The 25,124-nt window shown below is 42.4% G+C and overlaps 2 protein-coding genes across 2 annotated transcripts; both read right to left on the bottom strand.

Annotated features, from left to right (window-relative positions):
- Positions 1–3,883: 3,883 nt before the first annotated feature.
- On the bottom strand, positions 3,884–7,678 carry C13H15orf40 (chromosome 13 C15orf40 homolog). The gene is made up of 4 exons (XM_034434650.3): positions 7,534–7,678; positions 6,601–6,727; positions 5,280–5,407; positions 3,884–5,154 (listed from the first exon to the last, which is right to left on the bottom strand). Exons 1-4 carry the CDS (start codon positions 7,621–7,623, stop codon positions 5,062–5,064), a joined length of 438 nt encoding a protein of 145 aa, XP_034290541.2. The 5' UTR covers positions 7,624–7,678; the 3' UTR covers positions 3,884–5,061.
- Positions 7,679–10,144: 2,466 nt separating this feature from the next.
- BTBD1 (BTB domain containing 1) lies at positions 10,145–20,910 on the bottom strand. The gene is made up of 8 exons (XM_034434649.3): positions 20,478–20,910; positions 17,212–17,368; positions 16,586–16,691; positions 15,340–15,537; positions 14,510–14,702; positions 13,778–13,865; positions 11,481–11,627; positions 10,145–10,833 (listed from the first exon to the last, which is right to left on the bottom strand). The coding sequence occupies exons 1-8, from the start codon at positions 20,873–20,875 to the stop codon at positions 10,675–10,677; spliced, it is 1,446 nt and encodes a 481-aa protein (XP_034290540.2). The 5' UTR covers positions 20,876–20,910; the 3' UTR covers positions 10,145–10,674.
- Between the last annotated feature and the right edge of the window lie 4,214 nt (positions 20,911–25,124).

Genomic DNA, 25,124 nt, shown 5'->3' with positions numbered 1-25,124 from the left:
CTAGAGTAGATGATAATAAAATGCCAGTATTTAACGTCATTTGGAAAGGATAGGATAGGATAGGATAGGATAGGATAGGATAGGATAGGATAGGGAATGGAATGGAATGGAATGGAATGGAATGGAATAGAATAGAATAGAATAGAATAGAATAGAATAGAATAGAATAGAATAGAATAGAATAGAATAGAATAGGAAAGGGGATAGGATAGGATAGGATGCGATGGGAATGGGAATAGGAATAGGAATAGGAATAGGGTAGAGTAGAGTAGAGTAGAGTAGAGTAGAGTAGAGTAGAGTAGAGTAGAGTAGAATAGAATAGAATAGAATAGAATAGAATAACAGAGTTGGAAGGGACCTTGGAGGTCTTCTAGTCCAACCCCCTGCTTAGGCAGGAAACCCTACACCACTTCAGACAAATGATTATCCAACATCTTCTTAAAAACTTCCAGTGTTGGAGCATTCACAACTTCTGGAGGCAAGTTGTTCCACTGATTAATTGTTCTAACTGTCAAGAAATTTCTCCTTAGTTCTAAGATTGCTTCTCTCCTTGATTAGTTTCCACCCTTTGCTTCTTGTTCTACCCTCAGATGCTTTGGAGAATAGCTTGACTCCCTCTTCTTTGTGGCAGCCCCTGAGATATTGGAAGACTGCTATCCTGTCACCCCTAATCCTTCTTTTCATCAGACTAGACATACCCAGTTCCAACAACCGTCCTTCATGTTTTATTCTCCAGTCCCCTAATCATCTTTGTTGCTCTTCTCTGCACTCTTTCTAGAGTTTCCACATCTTTTTTACATCGTGGCGACCAAAACTGGATGCAGCATTCCAAGTGTGGCCTTACCAAGGTGTTATAAAGGAGGGAAGCCATGGAAAATGTTCTGATGCCAGTCCACAGACCAGAAGTTGTGAACCCCTGAACTAGACACGAGTGAGATGCCGTAAAGTCTGTGAAATTTCTCCCAAAGAGCTAACCGTAATTGCAAAGGGCTCAATGAGCTGAGAGCTGTAGAAGGTTCTGTGCAGTCTAATTTAAGCTCAGCAGGGTTTTTATTTCTTTACTTCTAAGGGGGGGTAGATAAATCTACTTATTTGCTGCTCCAGATCTCTCTCTCACGGCAGGGGAGCCCAAGCAGTGACATCAACTTCACAGTCTCTCATCAAGCTGAAGAACTTTTACCCAGGAAAGTGATACGTTTTCATCACCATTTAATAACTTGGGCGATACAAGTAGGAGTCCTTGACTAAGCAACCATTCATCTAGCGAGCAAAGTTAAAACGGCACGGAAAAAAGAGAAGACGTATGACTGTTTTTTCACAATTAAAAGAGCAGTGATGGCGCAGTGGTTAGCATGCAGCATTGCAGGCAAATTCTGCCCACTGCCAGCAGTTCGATTCTGACCAGCTCAAGGTTGACTCAGTCTTCCATCCTTCCGAGGTCAAGCTAAATGCTTCATACAGAGTTAAGTATCTGGAAAGTTTGAGTTACTGCTCAACCCACCTCCCTCTTCAACCTGTCAGCTCCTGTTGAAAGAGTAATTCAGTATTTATTGCTACATCTACCCACAGAAATTCACGGGCAACTTTTACTGAATCAAATATTCTCCTTCTGTCTTCATTCATGAGGATGCCCAAGCATCTACCCTCCCTGCCTGTCAAGAGGCCTCTAAGGAGACTTGACGATCTGCAAAGATTAGCGCAGAAAGGTGGTATTCGGGAGGCAAGTCCAAGCAGGCTGGGGAACAGAAAGGGCCCACGTGATTATGACTTTGCTGTGTGCCACCCATTCGAGCATGCCCGAACATCTTCAGATGGCTGTGACATCAGGGTGGGAGATGTTCTCAAAGGAAATAGCTAGCAGGAATCCTTTGCCTGGGAAAGAGATTAAACCGTCAATCCTGCCAGATGACACCATCCGTGGGTACTCTGTAAGGTCTTGCTAGATTCCTTGCTCAATCTGTATCAGAATGAAGAATGAAGAATCACATGTTAAGATTTTTGGGCTCAATTGTGGCCATTGGAGGTTGAAGGTTACCTGTATTCTTACCAACCCTAATGTGGGTTGATTGGTCCTAGCAAATGGATTGGCTCCAAAGCACCAGAAAGCAAGACAAGAGACAACGGATGGAAACTAATCAAGGAGAGAAGCAACCTGGAATTAAGGAGAAACTTCCTAACAGCGAGGACAATTAACCAGTGGAACGGCTTGCCGTCAAAGGTTGTGGGATCACTGGAGGGGATTCGAACCGCTGAACTGCCGACCTTTCAATCGACAAGCTCAGCATCTTAGCCACCGCATCCCTTAACAAACGCCTCGAGCCAAGCTTCAAAAGAAATCCAGTTATTTATTAGGAGCTTCATGTCAGCACATTCCCAAATGAAGCCAACTCTGACCCCACGTAATTTACAGTCCCAATCATGACCCTGTTTCCCCCCCTCTCCCCAGAGTGTGTCATCAATCACTTTCGCCAACGGAGCAATTTTGCGGGTTGTAGAGATCACTCCCCCCTGGGGCACTGTGGGTAACCCTGGGAGACAGCCTTGAGAAAGATATGTCTGGAATGTGCTCCTGTCTTTGGCTGCCGTACTGCTTCGTCGGTTTCCCATCCCCCTTGCCTATGGCAACTCGAGAGAAGGCCAGGGATGCTTTGCGAGTTGACAGCCATAGCCGAAAACAGAGCTCTGCAACTCGTTTTCAGAGCACTCGGGCTACGAGTGATGTCGAGCTGGCCATGCCCACCCTGGCCCCCTAAGGTCAAACACAACCCTGATGCGGCCCTCAATGAAATTGAGTTTGACACCCGTGGGTTAGATGAACAGCCTGTTGATTGAGCAATGCATCATCTTACGTAGGGGGATGGGGGGAACCCGTTAACCCATGAGAACAAGAAGCCGGAACAAGACAGAGCTCATGGACACAAAGTGAGAATAATGAGGTGGAAGGAAGAACCAAAGGCAAAGCTTTTTGTTGTTGTTTTGTGCTGCTGTTGTTGCTGACGCCTGGGGAAATTATGGCTGTGTTCCTGAAAAGGCTTTTATCTCTTGGAATGATTTGAATTTATGGTGCTGAGCACGGAGGGCTCATGGGTACATTCTGAGGATGGAGAAGCAAGACCGAGAGGAAGAGGGGCAAAATGAGCAATTTCTTTTAATGTGCCAACAACTGAAATGCAAATCTAGGGCCTTTTAAGATAAATGACACGGGAAGAAGTGAAGGAGCACGAGGAGGAGCGAAGAGAGTTTAAGTCAAAACGACAACATCGAACGCTCCCTGGGTTAAAACAGAACGATTTCTCTCCCTGCCACTAACACCATACCTGGCAATGAAACCAACGGGCTTCCAGTGATATGAATGGGAGTCTTGCAACCACGGGTGGGCTTCAAAAATTTTAGCAACGGGTTCTCTGCCCGGTTGCTGAGTGGGCGTGGCCATGGCCTAGTCGGCCTCCTGCACCATGGTGGGTGGGTGGAGGCTGATTTTGCCCTCCCCAGGCTCCGGAGGCTTTTCTCGAGCCTTCAGGAGGGCGAAAATGGCCTCCCCTGGGCTTCAGAGGCCCTCCGGAAGCCGGAAATGGGTCCGTTTCTGGCCTTTTGGAGGCCCAATTTTTGCCCTCCCTGAGCCTCCACACGGGCCCTGCACTTACCTGGCATCCAAAATGGGCTGCGTGGAGACTTCTGGGAGGGGCAGGGCGGGGCCAGCCAGGAGTGGGATTTGGGGGTTGTTGTTGTTGTTGTTGTTGTTGTTGTTGTTGTTGTTGTTGTTGTTGTTGTTGTTATTATTATTATTATTATTATTATTATTATTATTATTATTATTACATGTATTTATATGCCGCCATTCTCCCGAAGGACTCAGGGCGGCGAACACAAGTTAAGAAACAAGTACAATAAAATCATAATTTAATCCAAATAATTAATTAGTAGTAAATAATAAAGCCCGGAATCAGTTCACCGAACCGCACAGAATCTTCACTAGAGGATTGCCCAAACCCAGGTGAACCCGGAGCAGCCCACCCCTGCTTGCAACCACAGGCCATCAGTCGCTTTGCCAGACGGGCAGCTATATCCATGGAATAAAATAAATGAAATACAAATCATGAAGTCCAACTGACAAAAGATCAGCCGGTTTTCTTTTAAAAGCAGCGAGGCATTTTTGTCTAGCATCAGGACAACAACAACAAAAGCCACAACATGGTGAGAAGGGGAGATTTAAGGGACTCCAAATGTCTCTCCATTTTGAGACCTGAGCTCTCCTTCTCACCCCAGCTCCTGCCAACCTAGCAGTTCGAAAGCATGCACATGCCAGTACATAGATCTTTATACTGTAACTGCTACTCTAATAGCAAATCCTGCATTATTGCATTACATTCTTGATTAAATTATCTTTCCATTAATATATAATTTTATGGTACTACTCCCCCCAAAAAGTGGTGTTATTAGCTAGAAAATATACTTTTCCCAAAAGATTTTCAAAATTTTGGCCACTACTGTAGATGGGATATCTATCACAGCTACATCATGCCTTTCTTGTATCACCTTTGATGCAGTGAAAATGACTATTGACTTCCTGACCAGCTAAACAAACTAAACCAGTGGTGAAATTCAAATTTTTTTTACTACCGGTTCTGTGGGTGTGGCTTTGTGGATGCGGCAGGGGAAGGATACTGCAAAATCTCCATTTCCACCCCACTCTGGGACCAGCTACAGGGGTATTTGCCGGTTCTCCGAACTACTCAAAATTTCCGCTACTGGTTCTCCAGAATCTATCAGAACCTGCTGGATTTCACCCCTGAACTAAACTACTTGAAAAAAATGTCAAGATGGACTGAGGAAGGTGATCTTCAGGGCCCAGTGAGGTTCTTTCCAATAACTCTGCACCTTGTTATTATGACGCTAAAATAACCGAACCCGTTTTTTATATCTTAAATTAAGCTTTATAGCTGTCTACAGATCTCTTGTTGGGTTCTCCACCACTTGTATTTGTGAGCTCTCATACACTTAAATGAAGTCATTCTTTGCGTCTGGAGAAACAACTGATTAAGCCTTTGGTTAGGCGTAGCTTCAGCTGGAACTCTCTTTCCTCAGCTTCTCCAAAACGTCCTCTGGAGTCAGCGGGGCCAAAATTTTCACAATTTTTTCTCGAGATTTACTCCCCTGTTTTAAAAACACAAGCAAGAGACGTTTTAGGGGTTCCGGAATGGATTCTCTCCTCATTTGACGTGCAGGGGAAGGCTCAAGAACCCAAGTTGAATTACGCAAAGGACAGAAGAATAGTGTACCTTCTCCAACACCACATCGTTCTTCTTGACTTCGAGGATTTTAGAGAGGTAGCGACAGAGCTCCGCGTTGGCTTCCCCTTCGGATGGAGGGGCTGCGATGGCCACGCTTACCGCCTCGGTAGTCAGATCTGCAACAAGTATTTTAGGATGTAGCCGTCGCTACTGTTAAACTCCTGCCCTAAAATGCCTCTTTGGAATCTCTCACCTGTATGTAACGTCAACATTAGCTTAGAGATTTATAGACATAGCTGTGGAATATAACCTAGCTGAAGCTCTTCTTAACCCATGCTTGTTCTGACCGAGCTCCCCAAACACGACAAACCCTCTGAATTTAACTCAAAGATTCCTTTATTAGGAGCGCCGGCAGGTCCAGCAACAAATTTCTCTCTCTCACTGCAGGCTAACAAGTCTGTCCAGCAGGGAGATGAATAGCTGTCTGCCACACCTATTCATCTCCGCCCCCCTGTCTTTTATCCCCAGAGCTAGGGTGGGGCCTCGCTAGCAGCGGTGGCTCTTCCTTCCCCAGGATTGGCCCATAGATTTCCACTGCTCTCCTCTCCTCTGCGTATCTGTGCATCAGACACTGGCCCCAGCTTTTCCTCCTCTTCCTCATCAGCCACCTCCAGACCTGGGAGCTGTTGACTCTCCATCTGAGGGCTGATGGATGGTCCAGGCTCTGCCTCTGTCTCTATCTCTTCCACTCCCTCTTCCCCCTCAGAGCTCTCAAGTTGCCTTGATGCTGACAGGCCACAACAATGCTCTTAAATGCCTCCCATACATAAACACCAACATCACCACGTCAAGTGTTTCTATTACGCTAATGCCATTCTATTATTCTAAAACCTCTTCTGTAGCTATTTACGCAATAAGCAAAGGCCTTGACACTTTCCCAAACTGTTTGGATTCATTCAGACAACCCCAATTCCAGTGGTGAAATTCAAATTTTTTTTACTACCGGTTCTGTGGGCGTGGTGTGGCTTGGTAGGTGTGGCAGGGGAAGGCTACTGCAAAATCTCCATTCCCACCCCACTCCAGGGGAAGAATACTGCAAAATCCCCACTCCCTCCGCACTCCTGGGGAAAGATATTGCAAAATCCCCATTCCCACCCCACTCTGAGGCCAGCCAGAGGGGGTATTTGCCAGTTCTCCGAACTACTCAAAATTTCCGCTACTGGTTCTCCAGAACCTGTCAGAACCTGCTGAATTTCACCCCTGCCCCATTCTCAAATCATTTCTCTGAGGAAATCTTGCCGGGGCACAGGGCAAGACCTCTACCCAAAAACCCTGTCAATGTTGCATATGAACTTATGCTCTAACTTACCCGTTACAGCATTTTGTTTAGCTCCTGGTTTGGCATGAACAGAAATAACAATGGAACCATTTTTATCCCTCGTCACTGGAACTGGAGGAACAGATGGCTTTACCAAGTCCTTGGTCTGTGCTTTCCCCTTACATCAAAACACAAAATGAGTCCTTGACAGTGAGATGGGCAACATATAAATTTAATTAATAAACAACCATCTTCCCCACCCAACATCCCTCCCTCTCTCTCATTTATTTGCTGCGATGGCTGTTTGATCATGGAGAAAATCAACATATAATAATTTTAATAATAGTAATAATAGTAATAATTTTAATTAGCAATTTTATGATGTTTGTGTGTCTATATTTTTCTTGACTGTACACCGCCTTGAGTCCTACGGGAGAAAGGCGGTATAGAAATATAATAAATAAATAAATAAATAAACATATGGGGTGGCTTGGAGTTGAAAATGATGTGATGGCACGTAACTACGGTGACCCTATTTTCTTGGAAAAAGGCATTTGGGCAAACCTGAAAGGGCAAACTTGAAAGAGGAGCAAAACTGAAAAAGATGCTATAGAGCAGTGTTTCCCAAACTTGACCCTTTGAAGATGTATGGACTTCAACTCCCAGAATTCCTCAACCAGGCATACTGGTTGGGGAATTCTGGGAATTGAAGTCCATGCATCTTAAAATAGCAAGGTTTGGGAAACACTGCTATAGAGCACTGCACACCAGAACAACTAAATACAAGGACAGTTTTTTTCCTGAATGCCATCAGCCCCTCTCTATCTCCCAAACCGGAAGAGCAGCGTCTCCAGGAGTGCCAGACTACAACTCCCATCATCCCTCCAAGAGGGAAGCAAGGTAGGAGAGGGAGAGGCTTGTAGTTCAAAAGCGCGCACGAGGCCTGCAAGCCTTTTTTGGGGCCGTCCGCATTCCGGGTCTGACCTTCCGGGGCATGGCATATCTCCGTCCCGCGGCAGCCCAAACCGGAGACCCTGAACGGCGACAGAAAGCCGGAAAAGCCCAACCCAGCATCGAGGGGGTTTGCGTCACTTCCGCCTGCTCTTTCCGGTCGGCCCTGCTCCTAGAGATAGAAAAAGTTAGAGGCGTGCGTCCCGAATGCTTTCAGCTGCGGGATGGCTTTTAGCAAAAGCTACGGTAGGGGAAGCGAGCGGTTGCTAAGAGCATCATTAAAGACCAAGCTGTGACCAAGTTTGGCCATTTTTAAAAAAAAGATTCCTAGGACTAGAGGAATTAATTAAATAAATTAAAATTAAGTCTTTTGAGCACTGAATGCAATGAAATTTCATTTTTTCATGTATCCCAATTAGTGTAGATTTGAAGTGATAATAACGTTTTTACTCTATTCTATGATAATGATCTGTCACTATTGTTGTATGTACACTGAGAGCTTATGCACTGGAGACAAATTCCTCTTGTGTCTAATCACACTTGGCCGATAAAAGAATTCTAAATCTATTCTAAAGCAGGTCCAGATTTTCGGTGTTTGGGCATCTTCCTACCACACATCATCATCATCGTTATCGTTGTTGTTGTCGTCGTAGTAGTATGGGAGCAGCTCTGTAGCGGACAAAAAAGCTCTACAGAGAATCATTAAAACTGCCCAGAATATCATCGGACTCCAGCTACCAGCCCTGGATGACATCTTCGAATTTCGTTGTTTTGAGGAAGTTGCATAACATTCTCAGAGACTCTTCCCATCCTGCTTACAATCTTTTTGGACTGTTGCCTTCTGGAAGAAGATGCAGAACAATTAAAACTCGGACCAACACGTCTTCTGAATAGTTTTTATCCCAGAGCTATAATTGCACTCAACAATGAACTAAAGGGCCACCATCAGTGAGCTGTTGGATAGCATTACTTGGTCTGTTGTGTGGATGTTTGGGTGGTTTAGGGGTGGGGAATTTGTGGTGGGTGGGGGTGTGTTTGGGGATTGTTGTGTGTGTTGGACCCGGTCTTTGGGTGTTAAATGAATTTCGTTGCATGGGTATACTGTGTATACACGTACAATGACAATAAAAGTTATTATTAATAGGGTCATTTGAAAATCTAGCAGAAAATTCAGAGCTATTTCCTCAGTGCAAACTTAGAATTAGAGGGTGGAGGTGGGGATTGGTTTAGGATGGTATATTGGCAGTGCCCATTGCCACTTACTTAGTTCAATGTTTCTCAAACTTGAAATCCTTTTTAAAGATGCATAAACTTCAACTCCCAGAATTCCCCAGCCAGCCTGCCTGGGGAACTCTGGCAGTTGAAGTAGTGTTGGTATTCAGCCAGTTCTATCCAGTTCAGGCGAACTGGTAGCGGCGGCTTTGGGAGGCTCCACCCACCTGCCTGGACGTCATCATGTCCCGTTTTTGATGCTCTGCGCATACACGGAATGCCCTGCATGTGCACACTCACATTTGCGAACCAGTAGCGAAGGTAAGTGAATACCACCCGAGCTGAAGTTCACACATCTTAAAAGTTATCAAGTATGACAAACACTGGATTAGTTGATGGCTCAATGTGTTGTACAAACTGAAAAAGGTTTTAGTCTCAAGTGTGTTGGATGAGGGTATCCTAGCCATTCACTCTCACATAGAGAGGGAGTCCTTGAATAATAGTTGACTGGTTCCACTGAAGATTTGCCCATTCCACTCTCCATAGTGTTTAAGTAACCTTCCGCAAGAATGTCCTTTGTGTTAAGACCACAATGCCCATCATTCCTACCCAATGGAAGATTTAATTCAATGCACATTGTGTAAGGTACCATTGTTGCCTTACATGCTTTATTCGGGGAAGTCTGCAGCTGGAATTTCAATTCATCCCAAGGTATCCTGGGGCCTGTATATATTGATTATAACTTATTTTTATTGTTTCTTCAGTCACGTATTTTTGTGCTTCTGAATCTAGTTACATTTTGAATACTTATGACCTGCCACGTAAACAGATCTAGAATCAGAAACCAAAGTTATATTACTGCAGGCGGGATTAAGATCATTGTAATCATAGCCAAAAGCTTCTACAGGATGGTTAGAATCCAAACTGATAAAATTAGCATTAGGGATGAGGGTTCGCAATTGAATAATTTGACTCTAAGCATCATCTATTATAGCAAATGTGCTTTTCGGTTTTACCTCTTCAGATATTTTTCAGCATTTTCAAGTAACTTTACATGCCAGTTAGCAGAAAACCCTCAGCAAAATTAACTTTATCGGTAGAAACTGAGATTTAAGGGTTTAAGACTGCGTGAACTGGTAAGACGTTTTAAAGCAAAACCTGAGCCATAATTATCCCAATCAACGGGAAATAATCCTCTAGTACCCCAAAAGGTATTATTGAGATTTCCTTCTGAGTAAGAATGCATAATTGCATTATCATCCATCTCCTCCAACAAATTGCCATTTGAGAAAACTAGGGCTAGAGTACTCATTAATAGTTCTCTGAAATTTGCCCAATTTCCTTAAAAACTGCATATTTTATGGACTAAGAACTGCTCCCTTACAAACCGAAAATATTCAAGATCTCTGCAAGTATTCAAAAAGATGCTTCATTTCATCCACACTTCACTTTATAGTTAAAGAATAGCTTCATACAACTGACTTCTGGGTAACGGTTTTTTCCAATACACAACAAAACTAGTTAAGTTTATATACAGGTATTGAGTACTATTACGGATGAATTTGCATCATCCTTAACTCTAATTCATGGTTAGTTTTAAGAATGACAATTCAGTTTAACGTGTTGCACTGTACAGGAGCACAATCACAATATCCAGAGATATGTAATCTGCCGCAAGGGTATTTCAGGGGGAAAAAGTGCTCTTTCCCGGCTTCCAGACTATGGTTAGCACATTTTCAATGACCATGTTAAGTATTTATGTATATTTTAGTTCAAGAAAGTTTGCATGTGTATCATCATTGTAGGTAGAGAATACTAGTGCTTGGTACCCTCCGTGTACGATACTTCAGTTTTATAACACATCTGAGATTATGTATTTACAAAAATTCACAGTATTTCATGTTTCCCTTCTGTTCATATTCAAAGCAAATTTTTCTTTTGCTCCATCTCCATTTTCGGAAGTTACGTATAAAATATAATTTCCGGTATTTGTCCATCTTCTATTGATGTTCCGTTGTTGTTACCCGGTGAGCTAAAAAAGAAAAAGCAAGTTTTGCTTGAAGTTGGAGATTCGTGGATCACTTTCTTCAAACCCTTGGTGCCGTAATGAGAATCAGGGCCCTAAACAAAAAACAGAAATTCATTATTGTGGCACTCTTCACAGTTGGGATAAGTAAACTTGGAATGCACACTAGGCTATGAGAAATTCTAAGCGAAGCATGATGATTTTACAGGAGACATGCTACAGTAAACAGAACTTAAAAGCAGCATTTCCTGGATTATTATTATTATTATAAGTATATAGGTAGTTCTTGACTTACGACCACATTTGAGCCCAAATTTTCTGTTGCTAAGGGAGACTGTTGTTAAGTGAGCTTTGACCCATTTGATGACTTTTCTGGCCACAGTTGTTAAGTGAATCACTGCTGTTGTTAAGTTAGGAACATGGTTGTTAAGTGAATCTGGCTTCCCCCATTGTCAGAAGGTCGCAAAAGATTATCACATGACCCCGGGACACTGCAACCGTCATAAATATGAGTCAGTTGCCAAGCCTCTGGATTTTGATCACGTGACCGTGGGGATACCACAATGGTCATAGGTGTGAAAAAATGGTCAAATGACCCAAATGCCATTTCATTTGCGCCGTTGCAACTTTGAATGGTCACTAAATGGACTGTTGTAAGTCAAAGACTACCGTACCTGTATCTTCACATTATTTGTTCATTGCTTTATAGTTACTGTTTCCACAATTTCATAAAGTGCCTTACTTTCAAGGTTGCACAAGCAGTGTAACACACGGTTGGCAAAATCTCTATTGGTTCTTTGAACATAACTCTAAAGGTGCTGGCTGTTCCGTCGCAGCTAAATCCAGTGTCGTTTTGTCCTAGAGTCTGGTTTTTCTCATATTCAATTATCTGTAGGAAGAAAGCGATGGAAGATTTATTTATTTTTCTTGGAAGAACGTATTTTCTAAGCGAAGCACAGCCAGAAGATTACTATTGAAGCCTGTTTATCATATCCAGTTCCCGACCCAAATGTTAGCATGAGGCTCTAACAAACAAAACTTTCAGAAATCAACGTAGTAAAATTGGACCTTCAATTGGAATTTGTGAATAATGTCCTTGCTTACAAAGCAGGCACCCCTAATTCTTGAGAACCAATGGGCACATCTGAACTGCCTCTGAGGCTTTGTAGATTCGCAGTAACATTTTAGGACAGAGGCCTTCAAACTTGGCCACTTTAAGACTTGTGGACTTCAATTCCCAGAATTCTCCAGCCAGCTATGGAGAATTCTGGGAGCTATGCTGGTTGGGAGTTGAAGTCCACAAGACTTAAAGCGGCCAAGTTTGAAGATCTCTGTTCTAGGAAGTAAATATTATCAATTGAAGCTAATAATTTGTAACATATAAGTTTCACTTTTACCAATAACATTTAATAAAGGCAGGGAGCTAAGCAAGCATCAAGGAATGAATTGGTGGGGACATCTGCTCCTAACCAATATTGGAAGAATGATTATCAGCTCTTGCTATGGCAACACCTTGGCTTGATCTCAAGTAATAGCACACCAGTTTTGTACTGTTGCCAAAAAAAGAAAAATGCAGATACACAGCTCATAAAGAAGGAATATTAACCTCCCACTCCTGCCTTTATGCCAGCTATTTACTATTTCTGGGCACAGCTCATAATGTTTACTAATCACATTAGAAATTCTCTAGCTATCTCCATCCCCAAACAGCAACCAAGGAGACACGATATACATGACAGAACACACTTCTCTTTATTATGATCAGTGACATGCTGTTTGATTGCTTTTAATGGCATCTGCTGATTCAATTCTTTGCATGTTATCTCATACATGGTGATTAAAACAATTCAAATGTGTATCATGTTATTTGCATCATCTTGGGTGACAAGGATGTTCTCAAATGAAGGTGAGGTGTGATTTAATTAAAATAGAATGACATACTGCTTCTAAGAAGAGGTTTAAAAACCTGTTAACTTCCCTGTAATCAGGGTCGATAAAAATCGATGATTTTTTTTTTTTAAATTTAAAAATCGGATTTTTATTTTTATCAAATTTATTTTAATAACATGCTTTTGGAGTAAAAATTTATCTAAAGATAGTTTTCTATTTAAGAGACATTAATAATTTAGTTTATTCAGCATGAAATGGAGCTTAGTTATGTAGCATGAGGCTGTATATTCTGCAATATTGGAACAGTCGGTAAGTCAACAGCAGATCAGAGGAAGAGCCGCTGTGGGACAGAGATGACAGTTGCCCTTTAAAAATCAAGCCTTTTTACTAGTGATTTAAATCATGATTTAAATCGACTTGATTTAAATCAAATCCACCCTGCCTGTAATTATGGGCATAATGCAAACCACTTTATTTCCATCGTAGACCAAAACGACAACCAAAATATTCAACCCTTATTCCTTGGCTGAAAAGCACCTACAAGCTGATCATTTATATTTCAAGAAACTATGGTTTTGAAAGAAGTTCCTCTCCAGATGCACAGTTGTATTTTAAATCATCTATGAATTTAAATGTACTCAATTAGCTTGTACTCAAGTGTTGTATATGAATTCCTTGATCAAAGCATGGTAAATGTCAAAATGAATTTGTTTCAGTCAGATTCTTCCAATACTCAATACTGAATGACTCATTCAGGGATAGAAAATTGACGATGAAGCATTTGTATACCTCCATGCTTACAAAAGACATCTTTCTTTTTAAAACACCCACCTATTTGTTAATAGTAATATTAATATTGCCATTATTTATTATTTATTACTTAATATTTATCTCCTGTTAAAATAATTGTGTAACAGTTGAAACAGAAATATTTTCCCAGTTTCCTCTTAACCTAACGTGAGCCATTCTAAGTGATACAACATTAATAGAATATTAATGCACTGATCATGCTACCTAATTAGGTAATGAAATGCCTGCAAACAAACAAACAACCAAGCTCAGAGAGTACCCAGGATTTCACAATAGTAGAATATCCCTGATTTCAGTTCAAGAAAAGTCACTCATTATAAACTCAAAAAACAATTGTACCTGAATATTAACTTGATAATCTGTGGGGCCATGAATAGAACCATATAGTCCAAATCCCACAATTGAAATTCTTCTATTAACTGTGAACCTTTAAAAAAGAGAAAAACAGACTATTATCTGAATCTGTTATTTCACCAAACTATAAGTTTTTTTTTAAAAAAAATTGCCGATAGCTCATTTCAATTGCAAATGTATGGACCCATTTATCAACTTAACCAGAGTACTATTTTCCAGGGGAAGTTTTGCCAATCTTATTACAAGTCATAAGAACATCCCTCTATTTCACAGCCCAACATATGGCAGCTAAAAACTAATCCGATGCCAGTTCTTTAGATAAACTGGCCTACCCTTCATTCTCAAGACTTCTGAACTCTGCAAAAAAAAAAAAAAACACTTTTCTGACATGCTTCTTCCTTTGGTGCTTCATGGTTGAAGGGTAATAACTTTTCTGCTAAATTCAAAGCTTCATCAGTTTGCACACTCACCTTATTTTAATGGCCCTCTGCTGTTTAATATGTATGTAGTCTTTTAAATGTTACTCTGAGTGATATTTTATTGCTTTTATTATGGGGTATTTATAATGGGCCATCATGGGATCCATCAGTTTTAAGAGGGAAAATTAATATATTTGCTTTCCGACTAGTCACTACATTTCTTGCTGTGTGGTACTTTGGAAACCTCTCCATTCAAACCCTTATGATTGTCGTATTACTGAAAAAACAGGAGCCATACCTGATCCGATCACTTGTTCCACTGTAACCCCAGCGACTTTCCACTTGTTGGAATCTGTTTATGCTGCACTCCTTCCCTCTAAGACAGCATCTTGGTCGGTCAATATAGTCAACTCTAGGTTTAGGGTTGACAGTAAAATGTAAGAAAAGATTGACTACTTCCCGATCTGACAAAATTCCAGACTGAGCAGGACCTGGGAAAAAAAATGGAAGGAGTGCAACTGAGCGGAACATACATTACTCTATACCAGGATGACAACTGATTTTTTAAAAAAGAGAGATAAGTCTATTTATACTGCCCGAAAAAAAGCGATAAAATAGGTCCTTTCTAGTAAGAATGCATAAGATAGAAGTCTTAACATCGGCCAAGTTATGTCAGCTGGCGACACCCAGGGGGAGGGCCTTCTCTGTGGGAGCCCCAGCCCTGTGGAATGAACTGCCCCCGGAAATACGTAAGATCTCCGACCTCCAGGTGTTTCGTTGCGCATTAAAGACCCTGTTCCGCCAGGCCGGGCTATCAATATCAACATGAGTTTAAATTGGAGTATTTTAAATTTTTGGGGTTTTAAACCGGCCAAATCTATTTAATTATTTTAATTTTTAATCATTGTTGTGTCTTGTGTTTTTAAATTGGCTGTACACCGCCCTGAGTCCTTCGGGAGAAGGGCGGTATAGAAATAAAATTATTATTATTATTATTATTATTATTATTATTATTATTATTATTATTATTATTATTATTATTATTATTATTATTATTATTATTAAACAGGTTTTTCTATTTAACTTTGGTGTAACTTTTACAACGACAAAGCCAATCAGAAAAGTTACCTGCTGCAAACTCTTCAATTGTCATGAGTGGAAAACGGATCAAAGAGAGAGCTTTGCCAAGTACTTTCTGCTTATTTGCAGAGGTGACTGGTAGCTGCTGCCTCTGACATTCTGCTTCGGCCCAACGCACAACGGCTCCAAAGAGCCGGCTCTCTCGAATACTGAGCGTGTCTCTTTCCAGTACAGCACACAATGTGTCTGAAGAAGAAGATTGGAGTTTATTGCATAGATCAAATAAGATCGCGGTACATACAAGTTTGACTTCAGGCCCAATTCCAGCTAAACTGGTTTCGGACAGCTGTCCCTTCCCTGATGAAAACAAGACATGAATCATCTTCTAATGGTAAACTACTTCTGCATACTGAAGAATGAGTCAGAACTACCGTTGTATAAAACGACTTCTAGCTATTAATCGCCCTGCACAAAAATAGTTTGATACTGCTGTAATCCTATTCACACCTTAATGAAAAATTCATCCAGTAGTATCGTATTTTTCGGAGTATAAGATGCTCCGGACTATAAGACACACCTACCTTTTTTGGTGAGGAAAACAAGAAAAAGAAATCTGCCTCTGCCTCCCAGCAATTTTGCCTCGTTGCAGCAAACAACAAATGGCCTGCTTTACTTTCATTTTCATTTTCATCATAGCTTGATTAGCACAAGGAAAAAAAAAATTGCTCCCAGCAATTTACCTCCTTGAAGCAAGCAGCAGAGGCTGGGGCAAAACAGCTGAGAGTCGGGAGGCCGATCCAATCAACTTGTGCTACTTAGGCTGTGCTGAAGCTGAAATGGGCTATTTCTTCTTGCTGCAAGGAGGTAAACTGCTGGGAGGCAGAGGCCAAAGGATGGGGGCCAGTGGGTGGGCGGGGCTACATTCGGTGTATAAGACGCACCTAAATTTTTACCCCCTTTTAGGGGGGGAAAAAGGGCATCTTATACTCAAAAAAATACAGTAATTCAGCCAGAAACTTTAAGCATAAAAGTCAAATAATTATACTGTAAAATCAGCATAGGATAATGCTGCAAAAACCTGCTAACCAAAAAGACAACATCTTAGCAAATCTCTTAATGGGAGATATATATGAAAACTGATTTTTTAAGGAACAGGGAATCTAGTGCTCTTCGGATTCTGTGGGATTCTGATTCCAATCAGTGATCAGGACTGACGGGAACCAAACACCAACATCATCTGGATTGTCAGAATGCCAATGTAATGTAAACACATTCATGTTTAGGAACTACTTACCTATATCAATATCTGTAAAGCCTTCTGCACTTATTGCATCCATAGTACTTTTGTCTATTGTGTCAAGGCAGAGACTGGCCAGTTGAGGTTCATCAAATAAACGAGCCTGTCCAAAAATATTTGTCCAAAATTATGCTATTTTAGTTTACAACTAACAGAAATAGTTTTTTTAAATGTTTACTTTTTTATTTATCAAATTGAGAAACCGCCCATCTCACTCCCACAGCAAGTGATAATATTTCAACATTCAATAATAAGTCATGGTTATTTTAATTGAAGGAAACTCAAGGCAAGTTTGCTGCTTTTAAGGAATTTTTAATTTAACGCTCCTTTCCCAAGCCTTCCCAGAGTTAGTTCTTACTACAAGAAAGAAGAACTGCATAGTAAAAAATAAAAGACCAACAATGTAACTTATTCTACAGTACTTACCATAACTACATTTAAGGACAACTCTGCAATATACAAGTCTAATGGAATTGGATACAAGTTGCAATCTCTTTCAATTTTGTTTCAGAAAGTATTTGATAATCAGTCTCTAAGCCAGGTTGAAAGTCTAGCCCTGGAGCCTTGAATTCAGTAAAAAAGTTATGAAACACACAGCTTCAACAAAACAGTTGGATGGTTACCTGAGTAAGCAGCATAAAAGCATTATCTGCCCGAAGGTGCTTAGTGAGAAATTCTACACAATGAGCTTCCAGGGCAGGGACAGCATATTTCTTAGCTGTATAGAGAGTGGTCATAACAGTTTCAGGACCAATCTGAACTTCATCCGAATATAAAAATCTAAAAAAAAAAAATATCGAAGAAGATAAATTTAAGAAAACTACTCGATACATGCTTATTCATGCCACTTTGTCTTAGTAGCTTCTTTATACACTTCGTTTGATGACACAAAGCTGATTTTGCAATACGTATATAAACCAAATCTTCCACTAATATCTGCAAAAAGGCAATCAATCACTTTCCAAACTCAAAAAGTAGGAGATTGCCTCTGGGCCTAACACAACAAGAGATGCTGCATTCCTAGAAGTCCAGTTCAAAATGCCCCCATCTAGCTTATTTTGACTTGCATCTCTCACTCCTAAGTCTCTACTTCAAATTCTCCAATAATCCACGTTATTCAGCAATGAATGAGCAGCCAAACCTACTTTCTGGGGGCCCACAATTTCACCAAGGGACACAACCTCTTTTTTCTACAATACGCAATGTGACAGCATTTTGCACAACAAGTGGAAATAAAAATGTTTTGTATACCTTTAAGAGGACCTTTTAAACTCATCTTGACAACAGGCATAATCCACATTATCATCATGGCAAATACCTTTTAAAGAATAAGCAAAGGTGTTTTTTTGTTTTTGTTTTTTGGGAGAAAGGTGATGGCCAAATTCCCTGTACCATCCTGGCTTAACAACCAGGATTCATATCTTTGTGCCAATGCAGCCATCCTGATTTGATCATAGTGATCACCACTATGAATGGCTTAGTGGTTTTTAATTATTTCATCCAATTACCCCTTTCGTGTCCTTGGTGCTGTGTTTTGATTGTTTGTTTCATACGTTTCATTACCCAAATAGGTAATCAGCAATGATGATGTTACCTAGCTAGGTAATAAAACAGCTGCAACAGACATCCAATCACAAAGAACCCCAAGAACATCACAATTCAATTCAATTCTGAGCTACATATATTCTCTTCTATTGAAATTACCCCTTTTCCTGGCCACAAATTATTTTTTATACATAACTCAAACCAGCAAACACTTCGTTCACTTGCCTCCTATTTTCTCCACCACAAACCTGTGAGGTGGGTTGGGCTGAGGGAGACTAACTAACCCAAAGTCATCCAGAAAGTTTCCACGCTTAAGGCAGGATTAAAACTCCCTGTTCCTGGTTTCTAGACCAGCATCTTCACCAGTTTTTATATCTCCATATCTCTTATTACAGTCATGGACCAGCATATATCTCTGTATAAATAATGTCATTACCTCCACCTCCCCCCAGACAAAAGAGCCAAGTAAAATATTTATTACTAATAAAGGATATTATTTGTGGCTGAGGGTTGACATAAGGATCCTTGGTGCTCTCTGAGCTTGCTTGTTATGGTAATGAAATATCTGCAAGAAAACAAGCAAGTTCAGAGAACACCAAGGACCCTTCATATATTTATTATGGTTATAAACCGGCACATTTCTCTATATAAACCATGTCATTACCCCTTCCCTAGATAAAACAATCAAATCAAATCTTTATTATTCATAGACCAGTATAATCAATTTAAATATTTATTCCCCCACCACTACCAAAAAAGCAAAGGCAAATATTTATTACAGCCACAGACAAGCATATCTATTTAAATCATGTTATTCATTCTTCCACCATTACCCAAAAAAACCCAAATCAAATCTTTACTAGCTCTAGACCAGCATGTATCTTTATATAAAAACTATGCTATTATCGCCCCCCCCCCAAGCAAAGGCCAAATCAAATCTTTACTAGTCGTAGACCAGCCTATATATTTAATATAAAGCAGTGGTCACCAACTGGTGATCTGTGAGAAACTTTTGGTGATCCGTAGAAAAAATTATTTGCATTTTTTTATATTGCACTCAATACTATTTACCTTTTTTTTTTCTTAAAAAAAAAAATCACATTAGCGGTCTGGGGGATTTAAAATTATGAATTTAGTCCGAAAGGTTGGTGACCACCGATATAAAGCATGTCATTATCCCCACCTACCACCTACCAAAACAAAAGCCAAATCAAATCTTATATTACCTTCCACCGACCTCAAATCTCTCTCCCTTCCTGCCATTGCTTCCCCCACCCCCACCCCCACCCTTCAGAAGCAGAGCTGGGGGGTTTTATCCTCACCAGTCAATGCCAAACTGGATCCTGGACTCCCCCAAAACTCAGGAATCACCTCTCTAACCCCCCCCCCACGTGATGCCCTAAAGCCAGGGGTCTCCAACCTTGGCGACTTTAAGCCTGGCGGATTTCAACTCCCAGAATTCCCCAGCCAGCTTTGCTACCACCACCACCACCCCAGTTCTTCTTTAAAGAACCATTGTAACACAGGAGGCGAAACCTTGGTTTCGGTCTTCACGATTCCAAACTTAGAACATAGAACCCACCACTGAAGGAAGCAAGCTATTCCATTGATTAATGGTTCTTGCATCTCTGAAAACGTCTCCCATAAAGGAACTCAAGGTTGAAATGAGGGCCCTTGGTGGCCTCTGGGCTTCGTTGTTTCCTTGCAAACATTTCATTATCCAAGACCATCAGCAGGGATGTCACCACTCAGTTTGGGTAATGAAACATCTGCAAGAAAACAACCAAGCTCTAGAGAAAATTTCTCCTGACTTGTCGGTTGGATCTCAACTTGAACAAGCCTCCATCCATCACTTCTCGTCCTGCTCTCGGTTGCTTTAGAGCAGGGGTCTCCAACCTTGGCGACTTTAAGCCTGGCGGACTTCAACTCCCAGAATTCCCCAGCCAGCTTTGCTACACCTCCCTACCCCCCAATCCCCAAGTGATGCCCTAAAGCCAGGGGTCTCCAACCTTGGCGACTTTAAGCCTGGCGGACTTCAACTCCCAGAATTCCCCAGCCAGCTTTGCTACACCTCCCTACCCCCCAATCCCCAAGTGATGCCCTAAAGCCAGGGGTCTCCAACCTTGGCGACTTTAAGCCTGGCGGACTTCAACTCCCAGAATTCCCCAGCCAGCTTTGCTGGCTGGGGAATTCTGGGAGTTGAAGTCCGCCAGGCTTAAAGTCGCCAAGGTTGGAGACCCCTGCCTTAAAGACACCCCCCCTCCTTGGGGATAACACCCCCCCCCCACCCGGCGTGTGGAAGGCAGGCACCCATCCCCCCCTCAGGCCTCCATCCCCCTCGGACCTGAGCAGGGCCAGGAAGGCGGCGGGCTCCACGTCAGGCAGCTCGATCTCGGCCGAGGTGGTGGCCATGCCGCCGTTGAACATGGCGTCGAAGACGGCGCTGCCCGCCGCCAGGACGAAACGGTGAGCCGGGATGCGTTGCTGACCCGGCCCGGGCGCTCCTCCGCCGGCTCTTGAGCCGCCTTTGCCCACCACGAAGCGCACGTCGCTCAGCAGCTCGTTGGCGAAGAGGAAGGCGAAGCGCTCCCTCAACGACCGCTTCGTGGCCTGCCAGTTGTAAGCCGGCTCGCGTTGCACCATCACCGGAGGCGCGGGCGCCGGCACCCCCGCCACGCCGGCCGGGTTTTCGTTGCTCGCGGCGGTTGCCAAAGCCGCCTCAAGGCCGCCCGCGGCCGCCATTTTGCCACCCCTCCTCCTCCTCCTCCGGCCCTGCGCAGGCGCTCTCTCGTTCTCGCTCGCTTTCACAAATCGCCTCACAATCCTGCCGGTGCCTCCCTCCCGGGAGGGCGTCTGCGCAGGCGCGACGTCGCGCGGACGCACGCGAACGTGCGGCCCCGCCCCCCCGGAGAGTGGCTTTGCGTCTCCTCCGCCCACGCACGCCGATCGCGGCTGCGCGCGCATCTCCTCCGCAGAGATACGAATGAAAGAGGGGGACCCGCCGCGGTCAAACAAGGGCTCGCGTGATATGTTGTTGGTCAACCCAATAAGGCTCTTCCTTTGTTGTTGTTGTTTTTTCTTCGCCGGTAGAGGAAATCGCAAGTTTTCCTATTTATCGCGGGTTTGTCCACCAAAAATGCTCCCCCTTTTTTTCCCCATCCATCGGTGGATTGCTTCTTCTGGTTTGAATAGAATAGAATAGAATAGAATAGAATAGAATAGAATAGAATAGAATAGAATAGAATAGAATAGAATAGAATGTAGAGTAGAGTAGAGTAGAGTAGAGTAGAGTAGAGTAGAGTAGAGTAGAGTAGAGTAGAATAGAATAGAATAGAATAGAATAGAATAGAATAGAATAGAATAGAATAGAATAGAATAGAATAGAATAGAATAGAATAGAATTCTTTATTGGCCAAGTGTGATTGGACACACAAGGAATTTGTCTTTGGTGCATATGCTCTCAGAGTACATAAAAGAAAAGATACGTTCGTCAAGAATGCAGAATATGTGTAGGTTCTTGGGCAGAAAACATAAAAGGGAGCAAAAATCTTGAAAAATTCTTTTGAGAAAAATCTCAGAAGGGAGCAAAATCTGAAAGAGGCTCTTAAACATTTTTTTAAAAAACCCTTATGCTTATGACTTTGCTTAGAATAAAATAACAGAGTTGGAAGGGACCTTGGAGGTCTTCTAGTCCAACCTCCTGCTTAGGCAGGAAATCCTACACCACTTCAGACAAATGGTTATCCAACCTCTTCTTAAAAACTTCCAGTGTTGGAGCATTCACAACTTCTGGAGGCAAGTTGTTCCACTGATTAATTGTTCTAACTGTCAGGAAATTTCTCCTTAGTTCTAAATTGCTTCTCTCCTTGATTAGTTTCCACCCATTGCTTCTTGTCCTGCCCTCAAGTGCTTTGGAGAATAGCTTGACTCCCTCTTCTTTGTGGCAGCCCCTGAGATATTGGAAGACTGCTATCATATCTGCCCTAGTCCTTCTCTTCATTAAACTAGACATACCCAGTTCCTGCAACTGTTCTTCATATGTTTTAGCCTCCAGTCCCCTAATCCTCTTTGTTGCTCTTCTCTGCACTCTTTCTAGAGTCTCCGCATCTTTTTTACATCGTGGCGACCAAAACTGAATGCAATATTCCAAGTGTGGCCTTATACCAAGGCCTTATAAAGTGGTATTAACACTTCACGTGATCTTGATTCAAAGGAAAATGCTTTACAAAGGAAAATTCAAGAGTAAAAGCAAGAAAGTAAATAAACGCAAAGGGCTGCTTTCCAAAATCAAGGACCGTGCTTTATATATCAAAGGAGGTGTTTGTCGCTGTAGATTTGTGATGCCCTCTGAACGAAATCACGATGCATTTTAATAATGTGTACAGTGTGATTTGAAAGAAATGTAAATATGGGAGCTTAAAACAAATGTTGATTTCCAACCCTCGGTCTTTAACTGAACAGCTTTTGCTCATCAATATGAGGAACAAAGTTGCCATGTGAAGAATGTTTCTGAATGCCAAGGGGATGATACAACGATGCCAGACAGTGATACAATATAATATTTCCAAGTCTATTAAGTCTTTCATTAACAAACGAAACAAGGAAACATTAATGTTTATCTTCCTTCTTTGGACGGAGTCTGCGGCAGCAGTTAAAATATGGCAGCTACTGAAATGAGGGCAGAGGAGGCCCCAGCAGGTCCTTTCAAAGATGCATTGGGCTGTCATTGAAAATATAAATGAAAATGTGTATTGCTAGAACGGGCAAAAATTTTTTTCCTGTCATAACTCCCATGAATAAGATAAATAAGATAATAAGATAAAAAGACTTTTATTTCTTATTTCAGATGCATTTTTTTTCTCTCTCTCTTCAGGGTTTCATTCAATGTAATGAAAGAAAATGATGTTAATTCAGTTCTTCGTGTGCGTATTATTTATTATTTATTATTTTATTGGTTCAATTTATATGCCGCCCTTCTCCGGAGACTCAGGGCGGCTTACAATGCGTTAAGCAATAGCCTTCATACTTTTGTATATACCTGCTTAGTAGGGCTTTCGGGGCCCCCCTAAGTGGTGTTCTTTTTTATACAAAGTCAGTTTATTGCCCCCACAATCTGGATCCTCATTTTACCTACCTTGGAAGGATGGAAGGCTGAGTCAACCTTGAGCCTGGTGAGATTTGAACTCGCAGTAATTGCAGGCAGCTGGCAGCTAACTGCTACTTTAACAGCACTTTTAGTCTGCTGTACCACCAAGTGTAGCTCCTTGTATCATAGCCAAGGGATGTGGGTGAATGTCTAATCTTTCCTTACATAAATGTCCTTCAAAAGGTCTGCAGCTTTGCTGGCTTTCCATGCTTCAATTAAATCCAGGGGTGTGCTGCTGGGGGTTCGCAGGGGTTCAGGAGAACCCCTAGCTAAGTTTCTGTGCAGTTCAAAGAATCCCCGAATCCCACTCCTGGCTGGCTCCGCCCACCCCAACCTTCCCCTCCCAGGTGTCCCCATGTGGCTTGTTTTGGGTGCAGGTAAGTGCAGGGTGCATGCTGAGGCTTGGGGAGGGCAGAAAACAGGCCTACTGGAAGTTCGGGAAGGCTGGAAATGCCTCCGGAGGGACTCCAGAGCCTGGGGAGGCCATTTCTGCCCTCCCAGAGGGTCGAGGAAAGCCTCCGGAGCCTGGGGAGGGAAAAAACATCCCTTCCCCACCCTGGGTGCAGGAGGCTGACTAGGCCATGCCCACCCAGGAACTGGGCAGACTTGCTAAAATTTTTGAAGCCTGGAGATAGACTGGAGGTAGAGGGGAGTTGGAGACTGGAGGTAGAGGGGAGACTGTCCCCTTTGAGAACAGTCAGGGGTCTGTAATTAGAATAATGTGCAGGTATCTTTGGGGAGGTAGTTTAAAAAGTCAAAACGGCAGTCGTGGCTGTGTAATAGAAACCCTGCCTCTTCTATTGCATTCCCCACCATCCAGTCAGAGCTGGGCTATTGATCACCTGCTGAAACAGACTGCAATGTGCAACCATATTCAGCGTCACAGCAGAGTTTGCGAGAGAGACATGCAAGGATGCCTAACAACATACATGAATTCTTTGTTGGGAAATCCATGCTGGAGAACCTCATATGGAAATCCATGTGTCATAGCAGCAGGCGACTCTATGCAAACACATCAGGGAATCTGTGTGTGTTGCATTTGTACATATAAAACTAGGCGATAAAAACAGCTATATCTGGATTGGTTTAGCTCTTCGATCCCAGCATGATTTTATCTATATTAAAAAATACTTCCCACACAAATTTTTAATGAAGTTTGACCTCAGCCTGACCCAAACTGTGCAAATTCCACGCCTTCCATATCCTCTATTGCAAACAACTTGAGACAAAATTTTTAGCACCATGACAACATCACAGAATTGTTGCATGTCCACCCACGTGCAGGGAACGCACGTGGGTGACCTCCCCGCGCTTTTGGCGTGCGACGGCAAAAAGGTTAGCCATCACTGCCCTATACCATTTTCAGAAGTGTGGCTGACAGTCTCTTCTTAAAAGCCTCCAGTGATGGAGCATCCACAACTTCTGGTGGCAAGCTGTTCCACTGGTTAATTGTTTCTCACTGTCAGGAAATGTCTCCTCAGTTCCAGGTTGCTTCTCTCCGCGATGAGTTTCCACCCGTTGCTTCTTGTCCTGCCTTCAAGTGCTTTGGAGACTAGGTGGGCCCCCTCTTCTTTGAGGCAGCCCCTCAAATATTGTGTTGTAGGAGAAATGACGGAACTAGGCCAAGCTCTTCAATGCAGGAAAGAGTTTATTGTGCACGGTTCAAACAGTCCAAAGGCAGCAAAGGGTCTGAACAATGATGGCTGCTTTTGGCCAGATATTTATACAGTATAAAGACAAAGTTATTACGAAGAGTGAGACATTTCACACGTAGAGGTTACCCTTTAATCTATCCCTAGGAAAGACATAACAGCTCTTTTCCCACAGGCTCAGGTTCTCAGCTCC

This window comes from Pantherophis guttatus, chromosome 13, assembly GCF_059756535.1.
Source record: "Pantherophis guttatus breed Tessera chromosome 13, ASM5975653v1, whole genome shotgun sequence".
NCBI lineage: Eukaryota > Metazoa > Chordata > Lepidosauria > Squamata > Colubridae > Pantherophis > Pantherophis guttatus.
This window is presented reverse-complemented; position numbering and strand designations above follow the sequence as displayed.